Source organism: Astatotilapia calliptera, chromosome 22 (assembly GCF_964374335.1).
Source record: "Astatotilapia calliptera chromosome 22, fAstCal68.1, whole genome shotgun sequence".
NCBI classification, from domain to species: Eukaryota; Metazoa; Chordata; class Actinopteri; order Cichliformes; family Cichlidae; genus Astatotilapia; species Astatotilapia calliptera.
The window spans coordinates 10,930,598-10,944,602 of NC_137442.1; the positions used below are offsets into that span (position 1 = coordinate 10,930,598).

The window sequence follows — 14,005 nt, forward strand, 5'->3', positions numbered from 1 at the left end:
GCAGTTGCTTATTCGTTATATACATTGTCTCCCTTGGTTTTTTTCATCTAATATAGAGGACTTGAAGCTTTTTTTTTTTTTTTTTTTTTTTTTTTTTAATTGTATTCATGGAGATATTTAGCTGAAAAAGAAACTCTTATTTCCTTTTTAATTTAATTATAAGTCGAGCTGAGATTTTTGGATTCGCACTGATTTGAAATAACAAAGAAAGATTTGTCCTACCTATAAATATTTCAGCCTTTTAAATCTTAATCTCCCTATAGATTGTAGAGTTTTGTTTTCTGTGGTTGTCCACATTTTTACGTAAAGTATTATTCTGATAACATAGCTTACTTAACATATGAGACTTCACATTTAGGAGAAACCACTGACTCGACTGAAACTTTATTTAAATCTCTATTTAGATGCTTTATTAGCTTCTCATACTTTCCAAACTCTCCCTCAAAGAAAGAATGCTAACAGGCACACCCAGTTTGGTATCTCACTGTTGTCTGATAGAAAGTAATGACTTCTACTTTCCTTTCTCACTCGTGATTGACAAAACATAACCACTAGAAGAGCATCACCACTTCTGACTCAATGTTTCCCTAGACAAGCCCGCAAAAAATATTATTAAAGTATTTTGATGCTCTACTTTTGAAAGTTTGACTTTTAACATAATAAATGGATTTATTTTTGCTTTGTTTGGCAGCGTTTTTTTTTTTTTTCTTTGTTTTTTTTTAAATTATAGTTCTGTGAAATTATAGGATCCGATTTTTTTTTTTTTTTTTTTTTTTTTCTCTTGCCCTCAGTTTCATTAATCATAATAGTTGAATCAGCAGTGCTGTTGCTGGTGATTTAGCTAACCATGTTCTACTAGTTTTTCATTCCTCTCAGGGTGGAGCAGCTTTTAGGAATGAAGTTAGGGTGTCAACTCACTTTCTTGTTTACAGTATAATTGAGTAATATCCTCATTCTTACCATTGGAATACACAGTCTAGGGATGGTTTCTAATTAACATGTAGCAAGGGATTATAATATGTTTGGTATGTGTTTTCTTTGGTGAAAGGTAGTGTTTGAGCAAGGTATGTTGCTTTTAATGGCATAAAGCCATACAAGTCTCATGCATAGAGATTTGTAGTTACACCTCGTGTATTTTGTTAACAAATTCTTTCCTTTTGCATTAAAGAGCATTTTACACTCCATCCTTACTTCCTGTACTTTTGTCTTTCTAAGGCCAAAGCGTTAAGCTACTCAGAGATGGACCTCCGTAAGCCTAAGAGGTTTGCAACCATTTCATTTGGTATTAGAAAGAAGAAGAAGAAAGATGAAGAGAATATGTCAAAGAGCACTTTTGGTCTTCCTACCCAAGGCATCGAGGAGCAGGAAGAGGTAACAGTGAATCAATATTGTAGGTTTTTGAAAAATTGAGTTTGTTTAAAATCACTAAGAGCAATTTTGAAGGAACATATCTGTCCTGATAATACTTTTTGTATTGCTATGTGCTAAATTTATTGGGTTTCTTTTTTCAGCTCGGTCTCATAGCAAATTGTGAAATGATCATATAATTGCACTCATATTCATGGGCATGAATTGTTGAATATGCTGTAAAAGAAGTAGCAGCTGTTGTATTTAAAGCCAAACCATGAACTTTTTCTAAACCAAACCCGGTAATTTTTAATTCCTAACTCCAACCAAGTAATTTGTTTTAATGCTAAAGTATTAAAACATAAAAACAGAATCAATCTGCCCATCTATTTGCTTACATTTATTCAACTCGGTGGGGTACACTCTGAACAGGTCGCTAATGCACAAATGTGAAAATCTATGTCTATAACTCAATCTTGGGTTGCTGGTGAGAGTAGTGAAATGCTGCATCACCTACCCCTCCAGCTTCATAATGTGAAACTTTAATAATGATTTTTGTTTACATGGGTACAAATCATTGCGTAAAAACACAGATCTCTCAGGTTAAAACTGTATTGTGTATTTCATCAGTTAAAGTATAACTAATCTTCTTCTAGACACCTGTGGAACGGGACCCAGGGAACAGAAAGAAGTTCAGTATGTCTCAACCAGAGCTTGACAGCGACAGTAAATTTGACATCCCTTCACCTCCCCCTGTAGCTGCAAATGAAACTGACTCGTACTTCACTCTTTCGGCACAGTCCCCGTCAGTCCCAGTTATCACTGTGAACACCCAACAAGAATCAAAGGGCCCTCTTACGAATGCCTCTGATCTTTCGGATGTGCAGAGGCAAACCCTGAGAGCTCCAATTGCTTCCATTCCTGAGCTGCAACTTGATGATACCGGCTCACTGGAGGAGAAAGAGAACATTCCAGTTCACGACAGCTCAAGCAGAAATGATGTCAAATCAGCTCTTCTGATAGCTACTTCAGAAACAGCTTCTGTTGTTCAAACCCAGGCTGAACATACCCTTCTAGCCAGCCAGCCACCAACTGTGCTTGACAGTTCAGCTTACGAAGCAGCAACTGTCGCCTCGGGCAATAATTCTTATGATTATATCCCCCAAGAAAATGAATCCACCAGTGGGACTTTACCACATCATCAGTCTGATGCCCCTGACACAGTTGACAGTACAATTTCAAATAGTGAGTCCTCCCTGACAAGTGTTGACAACAGTAACTACACCACTGTTACAGGGCCAAGTCCTGATCCTCAAAATGACAAGTTAGCTAGCAGTGCAGACTCTGCTGCCAACCATCAGGAAATCTTCATTTCTCACACTGAGAGGTCTTTTCCTGAAAATGCCAAGAGTGTCAGCACAACCTCAGCTGTTAGCAGCGAAAGCAGCACTGCTCCCATCCATCAAGATAAAGTTTATGGAGCTCTGTACGAGTCACTTTTCCCCCAGAATTTTAACTCTGAGGTAATCTCTTCACTCCTAAGCCCATCATCTCATATCTGCACTGATAAAAGACTTCTTGACACCAAAACAGAATTTGTCATTGTCAAAACCCACGATGAAAGTCATGCAGAAACAAATACTCAGTACTCCCAAACATTAACTTCTCGTGATCTTGACTTGGCTGCTGGCAGAATGATTGATGCTCCTGATGGGTCGGCCTCCATCGGTGAAATAAAGGGAAGCTCTTTTGGTGAGAGCTCCAGAGTTTCTGCTTCTCAGATTCAAACAGTCCCAGAAAACCAAAACAGATATGTGCCTACCTCTCTCAGTGCAGCTTCCAAGTATTCTGACAGTGCTGGCATTTCTTACTCTGAGCTGACCCGCTCCCGTTCACAGTTGAAATCGGACAATAAAAGCCTTGTTACCGACAGTGTCTGGTCAGGCCCTTTGTGTCAGAACTCTGCCCCTCCCATATCCAACTATGAAACATCCCACGGGATAGATGCTCAGGTTACTGACTCCAAACGGAGAGTGATCCTAGTCAAAGAGTTAGTCACAGACGACACAAACGTTTATCCAGGCTGTAGCTCTTCGGTGCCTGATAAAATGAATCTGGTGAAGGATCTTGAGGTAGAATTTGAAACGACAGATGAGTTTTCTGCCCTTTCTGGACCAACGGTGCGAAATGACAGGCTCTTAAGTCCAGCATATCTAAGTGTTGGATCAGATGATGAAAGTACAAAGGAGATTTACTACAGTGCTGAGGAGGACAATGCAGAGGAGAGTGGGGACGAAGAGATGTTCACAATGGATGATAGAGAAGAGTCCATTGTGAGGCTAGGTGAGGAAATCGTACAGCACTCGGAGCCAATGGATAAAGGGATCAGCCAGAGAGATGAAGGAGATTTCAGGGCCGTGATTGTGAAAATGGAACAGAAAGAAGACAAAATGGACGATGAAGAAAAGCAAGAGGATTATAATGGCCAAACTGAAGTACAGCAACAACTTGACTGTCCGATTTCTGTTCTTCAAATGCATGAAATGGGAACATCTGAGAGTTGGGTGGAAGAACAATCAACTGCTGTATGGCCACAAATGAAAGAAGAAGAGGAGGAGGGTAGAAAGGAGGATTTACTAGCCACACCGGTTCAGCAGGTGAACACAATGATGGTATGTAGTTTTGCTCCTCCTCCCAGTGAGCAGCATGGGCAGGTGGAAGAGTCTGGGGGAAACTGGACTGTAGACTTGGAAACAGAAGACCACTCTAATGGAGAGAACCTGTTTCCAACAGAGGTGGAAGAAACTCTGCCTAACAAAGATTTCACTGATTTTGGTTTCAAGCATGCTACTTCCAGCCACACAAAGGAAGAGGATGTGATTGTACATATAATAACAGAGACAGAAGAGCAAGTTCCACTGATTGTGAATGCAGACAAGACCGGTGAAGGCAACAAAGACACAGAAAATAGCATGGGCATAACAAACGGCACATTAACAGATACTGCTGGGGCAGCAGAGGCTGTCATGGGCAATCTGACACACAGCACTCACCTGCAATCAGATGCCACAGAGATTGAACACAATAGGGTTCCACGGAGCACTGAGTGGGTGGATACAATTACTCAGAGCCCTGACAGAAACATTACCGTACCAGTGCCAGAACAGGTGGCAGTTGAGCTGTCAGCATCGAACGCAGACACACACCATCTTGATAGTGACACTGCAGAAGGTCTCTGCGAGCATCCAAAGGAAGCCCAGCCTGACCTGAATGAAGGGTAAGTGGAAAGTTCTGTAATGTAGAAAAAGCTCCTTGGACTCCAAGAGTGTTTTTAACTATAAAACTTAAAATAAATGCGCTAAACTCTTTTTGCCATTTCATGGTAAGAGTATTAAGGGAAAGTTGGTGAGAGAACAAGTGAGAGTTGTTTTACCTATTTGAGTGTCAAGTTTTCATTCTTGCTGCCTCTGTAGCTACTGTGCTGGAATGCACAGTGTGTAGCTTCAGGCACACGCCAGACTGTGTTATTTAAAACCATCTTTAGTGACTCTAAACTCACAGCTTCACATTTACACATTACCATGTACAGTAGTCATTCAATGAGGCATCTTAAATGTGTAAAGATTAAACACGTCCTGTGATAATCAGGAAAGCAGTTGATGAGCTGCCTTGTTTACCAACACAGATTTCTACATACCTGTGAATCATGAACACACCCTTGAGAAAGTTCCACGTTAAGTGATTTAGACTCAGCTCTGTAAATAAATGATATAGGCTGAGCAAATCCAATGAGCATGCGATAGATGTTGCCAGTCTACTCTGATTGTTACAGGATAACAAAATGTACCTTCATACAAACGTCTTGAGATGTAAGTAACAAGGGGTTGAAAGTTCAGTTCAAAACAAAACCTTAAAAAGCCCCCTCCATCAACATCATCCCATCCAATCAACCCTAGAGGCTCAGTCTATCAGTTTATGTTTGTGTCATTTCAGTGTGGAGGAGTAGTTGTAGTTAAGTTTTTGAATTATAAGCACAAAATGGATACATCATTTCTCCCAAGTCCAAGCTAATTTTGTCATGCTGCTTGTTTAATCCATCCAGATGTATATAAATCTTATAAAGTTTGTATCTGGTGTGAAACTTGTATGAAATGCATACAAGAGTGGAAACGGATATAAGATCCCTAGAAAAATTGTATAAATGAAACTTGTATGTTTTGGATACTTACTAAAAAAAAAAAAAAATATATATATATATATATATATATATATATATATATATATATATATATATATATATATATATATATATATATATATATGTGTATACATACATGTGTATATATATATATACATACATGTATGTATGTATATGTATATATATGTGTGTGTATATGTGTGTGTGTATATGTATATATATGTATGTATGTATGAAAGTGGCCACTTTCATAAGTGAATCATATAAGCCTTATATGATTCACTATATGAGGTAGGCCACATCTGATGCAAGTCTTTTTCTATTTGTTATCCATATGGACAGGAACACAACAAATCCTCATATTTGTAAAGTTTGTATTTTTTTTAAAGTTTGTTTAAAAAAGAAAACAGAATAACAAGTAATAAAATAATACGATAAATAATATAAGTAGAATTCAACAACCTGAGTACCAGTATGGATATAGAATGTAGGTATAAATATAAGTATAAAACGTTTAGCAGCACAGGGTGTGATGACCAGCATTGATAAAGTGACAGTGTCAGTAGTGATTAAGGTGCTACAATAGCAGTTCTTGTCCATTTATGCATTGAGAAGTCTCACAGCTTCTGGAATGAAGCCGTTTCTCAGTCTGGTGATTTTGCATTTAATGCTTCTCAGCCTCCTGCCTGAGGGGAGCAGGACAAAAGTGTGTGTGCTGGGTGAGTGGGGTCCTTCATGATACAGGTGGCCCTCTTCCTGCTTCTGGAGATGTAGGATGGTTGGAATATCCACATTGCATGCTTTGTGTTTTAAAATGTATACGTTATACTTTATTGATCCCCGTGGGGAAATTTCTCTCTGCATTTAACCCATTTATTCAGTGAAGCAGTGGGCAGCCACTGTCAAGTCCTGACACGTAGAGCACTTGCCCTCATATTGTCACATTTATGTAACACAACTGTGTTTGCCATCATGAGTACATTTTTTTTTTGTTTTGTCTGAAGCTGGCATTTGACCAGATGTCTTTATTTACTCGAACAAATAAAACTTTAAGTAGTGTTAAAAGGAAAAAATGGAAAGAATTTTGAGCTTGTGACCACACCTTGACCCTGTAACACACTGAATAAGTGAAACCTGCTCCGTTTGATGCATCAAGCTTAACAATGTTTTGAGCATGTTGGCTTGTGACGATAAAAGAGATGAGCAGCACAATTTTAAGAGTATAGAGCACAAGAAAATAGCATTACTTACTGGCATATCACAAGACTTTATCAAATACATTTTTGCTTTGCAACCTCTACATTATGAACATCTTTAAACTATCAGCAGGAATGGTGCGAGTCTTCAGATCATTTATGATCAGTGAAGCAGATAACAGGCAGTAACTTTTTGTTGCACATTTTTGGTGCCATCATGTGGCAGAAAATCCCCAGTTTGTGTGTCCTGCCAGTTTGGTCCTCGCGGGACACAAATCCATTTTGGGACATCTGGTGTTTTAAATAAATAAAATTAATTAATTAAAAAAAAAATCAAACATTGCAGTACAAACAAGATTGCAGTAGAAAGTAGCTGTTACAGATCTACTACTACACCTAGTTCAGAAAGGGTAGCAACTTGCATCTACTGTGACTTGTGAGACGATGCTCAATTCAGTTTCATTTACACAGTGCCAAATCACTACAACAGTCGCTTAATGGCACTTTATATTGTAAGGCAGACTTTACAATAACGCATACAGAGAAAAACCCAACAATCGAAGGAAGACAGGATAAAAGTCATGCTGTGGAACAGAGCCAGAATGCAATGCAGAAAGGTCTATTAACATACAGTGAGTGAGAAAGGTGACTGAAGAAGAAATACTCGATGCATCATAGGAATCCCCCAGCAACATACACCTATTGCAGCATAACTAAGGGAGGATTCCCTAACTATGTGCTTTATCAAAAAGGAAACTTGTTTCATGACACTTTATTTTTGACGTACATTTAAAACCACAAGGTGGCACCGAAGAGGTGTTTTAGCTGTGAGTGGTAGGTAATCAATGAAAGATTGCTATTACTCAAACATTAAAAACAGGCTGTAGTTTGGCCTCGCAGGAAGGGTGGTAACGTACGTTTACTGTTAGTTTTGAAATGATTATTTTAAAAAGAAGCCCTAAGATTTGTGAAACACGAATCATAGAATGAGCTCTCCAAGCAATGGTGTCATATTTAGATTTTGCATCTGTTTTTGACTTTGGTAAAGATCAGAATGCGTCTTGCGAAACTCCGTTTATGCTTGTTGAAGGTGAAGAGCTGCATGTATTAGCTGGGTAATTTAAAAGTTTTACAGACTGAAAAAGAACAAATGAGGATTAGTAAGAAGTACAGTAGTGCTCACCTTTTTGCATGGCAAGCCGACAAACATGTTGCGGCCTCTGGCACTTAAAATAACAACAGGTTTCTGATGAAGAGGTGTGCTGATGCGCAGTGAAAGATGAGCAAGGCATTTAGCCAGCCCCACCTGTCGTGCATTCTTTCTGTGTATTGAAGTCGGGTGAGACGTGCATTTCCACTTGTGATGACTCTTAGGGACCTCCTATTTATGAAATGCAGTTTATCTATTGAAAAAAAAATTTTCTCTGTAAAAATACAGTTTTGATATCTGCTGTATTATTTTCCTACCTTTGTCCAAAACTGAGGGCCCATAGGACTGTTTCTGGTGAGAGTATAACCAAAGCCAGTCGAGCTACTTATGTCTTTAAACTAAACCATGACACTGGCCTTTCCCTTTTGTTTTCCTTCCACGTGTGACCATCTGACAGCTTAGTTGAGACATCCATAGAATGTCAAACTTGTGGAGAATTCACTTTGTTGTAAATGACCAGAACATACTCGCAAAACCACACCTTGACCTGACAGAAGTGATCTTTCCTCAGTTTAAATGAACATGTTAGATAAAGAGTCTTCAGCGATTTCATCTCAGGTGTGTGTGTGCCTTCCTATAACATACTATACTTATGCTGATATGCCAATCTGAAAACAGTTTTTAAATCTGCACAAGTGGAATAAATTTAGACAGTCTAGATTAAGTCAATAGATATTATCTTAAGTTCAAAGGCTAACACAAGCGTAAGTTTATCTTTAGTATCTTGCTTATCAGTTTTATCTTGAGGAGAATTTTAGTAGTTCAATCATTTAGACAGTCCAAGAACAGAAAACCAAAAACGCCTTCAGCATATGGAAGGCGTTACACCTCTGGTCCTTTGCAGCTTCTCATGTAAGCTGGCTGTAGGTTGGGTGTGTGTTTTTTATTATGCTAGATCGAGTTCATCTGTTTGCACAAGACTTAAACTGGCAATCATTCAAGGGCACCATTTATAGGCTTTTACTGCAGATGCACTGTCTCTCGGAGTAAAGTCGAGGCCTTTTGGGTGCAGATATTTGTCAGTTTCAGACTGCGATACTTTATACTTTATACTTTTTTAATTTATTTTTATTACTGAAAGAAGCTACATTCCTGTCAAGAGATCATAAGGTTTCCCAAGAAATTATACAGAGGGTAGTGATGTTCTTTGATATTTGGTGTATGATGAAATGTGGCTGATTGTTGCAGGCCCGCATGAAGAAGTTTAGGATCACTGCCAGACTCTTCAGCCACCTTTCTTGACACCTTTATAATTATCATCCTCTACACTCTTGTTTCTAAAGAAACCTTTATGTCCCCTTGACAGGAATCTCCGTGTTTATGCAAAACAATAGTTAAAAAGCATTCCTTTTTTTCCCATAAATCTTCCCGCTTGAAGGATTGAGGTTTGAGACTGACAAATACTGCACCTAAAAGGTCCACAGCTAATGTGCAGCTCTCTTAAGCCCCCACAACAACATTTCAGTTGGGTTGAAGTCAGGACTTTAATTGGACTGTAACAACACCTTGGGATCACTGTCCAGTTGCACCATCTAATTTAAGCCAAGCTTTAAGCTGTCAAGACCGCAGGTCTGGCACTCCACAGTCCCTTCTGTGCATACTACTTGCCATTTCTCATGCCTTGCGTAAAGCTGCTGCTGCTACCTCTGCATAGGCTGCATGATTTTTTTTTTATTTGATTTTTTTTTTTTTTTTTTTGCATTGTAAAATCCATTTGTTTACTTCCTGCCGATATTTCACATGATGTGATTAAAGTATTTTAAATTTCTGTATTCTTACTAGTTTAAAAAAATATGGGAAGAAAAAGAAATGCATCTATAAAGTTACACAAATTACACCCCATCTATGTAGAAGTACACATGCGGTATCAGCTTCTTGGTACATGTTGATGAGCTCTGTGTGGTGACATTTGTGAGCCTTGCTCTAATGTTTTGGCTTAATTTTTGTGACTGGACCCGCATCAAACTAAAACAATTCCCAAAGCTTTTAAACTAAAACTGGATCAGCAGTATTTCCCAGCGTTGTCTTTCAGGGTTTCTAAAATTCTAGAATGCCTAAGTAGTGGGAATTCACCAAGTAAATTATTTTGGATATGTGTGCACACATAGATGCACACTTGAAACCTGCAACAGTATTGCAACATTTTAAAATCACCATTTAGTTTGACCTTTAAGACCATCTCCACCCCACATTGTAGAAGAGCAAATTGGTTGAGTAATTCACCGTATTGCTGTGACTGTATTCTTGTGACCTTTTAAATAATCATCCCTGCTATTGCAGTCATGCACTACTTTGTCTGAAACTGTAAAAAAGCAAAAAACAACATTTGCACATTAGAGTAAACACCATTTATAAATGAGCCTCTCCTCGTGGTCAAAGGTCAAATGAGTCACTAACAGAGGATCAAGTCAGATTTACTGCTCGACTTATGAAAGCTGGTTGATATTTAGTTTTGTTTCCTTGAACAACATTGATAATTGTTGTAGTTGTGCTTTTAGTCATAACTAGTATGCCCTGTTTGGATGGGTATAGCCATGGGATACAGACAACGGTAAAAATACATTCTTATAACTTTGATTTAAAAAAAAACAAACAAAAAAAAAAAACTCTCACATCTCAAATCTAAGAGAAACAACCCTGTAATTGGAGAAATGCACAGTAAATGCATTTAGTCATTAAGGATTTCTTTTCCCACACTAACTGAATCTTAATTCTTGAGAAATTGGTAAGATCTGTTGCTTCGTGAAAGTATAATTAAGTATAAAATCTTTTCTTAAAGGGATACTCTTCAGTATTTGACCTTTTCACATGGATAATGTTTGGGAAGCTTAAAGAGTTTTAAATTAATTATTAAAAAAAAAAAAAGAGGGAAAACTGACCAAAGTTAAAGTAGCAGAGCCTGAGCTACAGTGCTTAACAAAGTTATGAGACCACCTGTCATAAAAACAAGTTAACGCAAATATTTCAAAAATCTTTCAAAAACTTGTTTAAAACAAAAAATACAGAGAAGCATTTGAAACTAAATAACAAAATACATTTTTTATTGCAAAATTTCCTTAAAGATTTTATCATGAACATCGTGCGTTTTTAATGGTATGAAAAAGTTTATATTCTTCTAAACACGTCTTTGGCGTTTGAATTGTTCTCTGAATCAACGGCCTGTCTCAGTTCCTACACAGCGCTTTGTAGTACTTACATTTGAGTGTTCTTATCTAATGTTTATATTGAAATGTGGATAACTTTGCTGGCTCTAAAGAGGTTGTTGGTGCAGGGTATATTCTGTAAAGTATTCAGGTCAAACTGAATACCTCAGCTGAATGCATTTTGCTTAGGGTCATTTATATAGTACTTTTTTTTTTTTTAGCAGATATAAAATGGGGAACCAAAATTTGTGACATGTTTTGCAAACTTGGACGTTGCATGCTAGTCAAGATAAGCGATATTGCTTTGTATAATTTGCATTGTTGGCATTGTGTGTCCACCACACCCTGAAGACTCTGCCTTGGAGCTCTTTGTATGCTGTGAAACGCTTACCACCTTATTTTCTTTCTGCTATTTGTGTAGATCTTTGACAGCTTCAAGGACCACCGCAGCAAGTTCAGAAAGTCAACAGACGGACGACTGCCAGGAATCGGCTGACAAAATGAATTCAGGCTACCGCAGCCTGAGTACCAAACTGTTAATAAAGACCTCGTCTCTCTCCAAAGAGGATGAAGCCAAACATCGTTTTCGTAAACTATCTCTCATTAATGAGGCTGATGCTGTTGATAATAGACAGGATGAAGTGGACTTTAGCAAAACGAGCACCTCGACTGAGTCAAATGAACCGGATCTTGACTCAGAGTATAAATGGAAAAATAGATTTGAGGGTGTAAGTCAGTATAAACCAAGTAAAACAGAGAATTACACTTTTTCTGACTCCCTGACTTACAATATATCAGACACCTCGTCCAGTAACTCCTCCTCTTCCTCTTCCTCGGCTCTGCCTGACACTACAGCATACACACGCTTCACTGACTCCTTCTCTTCCCCCTCCCTCCCCTCTCTGGAGGAACCTATTACCCTTGGCAACAGGTGGAGTGACAGGAATGAATTTTACCTGAGCCGTGAAAGCAACCCAGTCAAAGCACCAGCAGATGACTGGAGGAGGAGCTTAGTGGAGCAGGAGGAGCCTGGAGCAGCTGCAGGTGAAACACTGGGACGGAGAGAGGGAGGGTCAGAGAGTGTAAAGTCAGCCTGGGAGCCACAACAGCTCCCTGTATCCAGCCTTTCCTCAACACAACAAACCAGCTACAACAACAGTTTGGAGGAAGAGGACGGCGACTCATACCGATTTACTGGGGTGTTCACAGCCACACTTGTGGAGGCTGTCTCTGACCCTGTAGCTACTACTCTTTCTACTCCTCCTGCCTCCCCTGACGAAGACTCCACCAGCCAGTTTGACATGGAAATTCTGGTGGATACTTTAAAGAGCATGGGGCCTTCTCTGAGGCAGAAGAGTGTGAGCATACGCACCAATAATGCAGGCCTCGCCTCCTCTCTGCCACCCATTGTGGAGGATGCTCCAAGCCCAGTCTCTTCTGACGTGCCTGACTCCGTGAGCGGTCTCCAAACAAAGATGGAAGGAACAGGCGCTCCAGCCGAGTCCCTCAATGGACTGTATACTCTGCCTGCTGACCTGGGATTGAAGAGGACTTCCCCAAGAGACAGTCGTTCTCCATTGGAACTGATTAGGCAGAATCAGGTATCGTAGACTTAAAATTAATTTCATGAGCTAGAAAATCTTCATGCTGTTTCATTATTTACCTTTATTTATATTGTTTTTATGATTATGTTTTTGCTTATTGTAGAAGTCATGAAAATTGAAATGTTCTTTAAAGCTATAAGCAATTTATAATACACTCCTTATGTGTTTGTTCAGGAATTGTAGTATTTTTGAATGCAACTCATCAAATATGTCAGCACCAAAAATGAAATTGCATTCATTGCATTGTTTTGAAGACATAGATCTCATAGGTGAATGCTTCAGAGCTTAGCATAACTATGCATGTGTCATGTCACCTGCAGGATGGACACCCTGGAACAAGAGGTCTCAACTTTCCCTTTAGAGCATCAACTCTTAACAGTACTGTAATGAGAAAATCCTCTGACTCGTCTGAGGATTTAAAATCTCCAGTGCTTAATGGCAATGAAGTACCTCCATCTCCTACCACAAGCTCTCGCCTTGATCACAGTGTCCTCTTTGGTAACTACAAGCAGTCATCCACAGTTCAGACACAAGAAAACGGAAAAGCCCATCGGTCAGTGTTCCGCACCAGCTCCCTACCCGAAACTTTATCTTTAAAAGATCACACGACTGCGGGATTAAAGGGGATGGGTGACCATGGCGCTGGCACAGAGTCAGGTGGATCGCGCTTTGAGCGCCTCTCCTTTCTTATGAATTCCTCATCCTCCTCTCTGAGCGTAGCCGAAGACCTGAACACTCATGTGAGTCGGCCTGCATCTCTGGCCATCGGCTCCCCGCCTGCCAGCAACAGCCCCACTCGCCTCCTCAGCCCAACTGGCTCGATTGACCTCCACAGGCCATTCGCCAACACAGACACTCCTTTATCAATGTTTAGCCAGACCCCTCAGATGGCGATGGGTGTGGGTAGCGGGACAATGGGCACTTCCATCCTGCAGAGGAGCCTGAGTAGTGATGCCGCTGTGGGGGTCCACAGTTCATTGTTCAGCGATGTTAATGGAAAGTCTCAGTTCCAGAGCCAAACAACTGAGCCTGACAGGAACTTACTTTCAAAATACAGAGCCTTCCCCGATGCCTATGTGAGTAATATTACATTTGTGAGAATGCTTTTGTTGATTTGACATTTAAAAATGTAACAATCCAGGCTAAGAAATGATCACATTAGACATGAAAACGTACAGTGTGACCTCTTTATTAAAAAATAACATATTCGATGACACGTTCGTTGAATATTTCTAAGTCTTCGAGTGCGGCTGCTCAAAGTATGCAAACAGTTGCATTAAGTGGAGGGTTGGGTGAGGTGTGAAAGG

General features: G+C 39.4%; 1 protein-coding gene across 1 annotated transcript in view; it reads left to right on the plus strand.

The window, feature by feature from the left end:
- Positions 1-14,005, plus strand: part of crybg2 (crystallin beta-gamma domain containing 2) — a 37,176-nt gene that overhangs the window by 8,646 nt on the left and 14,525 nt on the right. The window contains exons 3-6 of the mRNA XM_026155965.2: positions 1,216-1,371; positions 2,004-4,624; positions 11,516-12,695; positions 13,019-13,774. Of these exons, the coding sequence (XP_026011750.2) occupies positions 1,216-1,371; positions 2,004-4,624; positions 11,516-12,695; positions 13,019-13,774 (4,713 nt within the window). The remainder of the gene's footprint in view (positions 1-1,215; positions 1,372-2,003; positions 4,625-11,515; positions 12,696-13,018; positions 13,775-14,005) is intronic.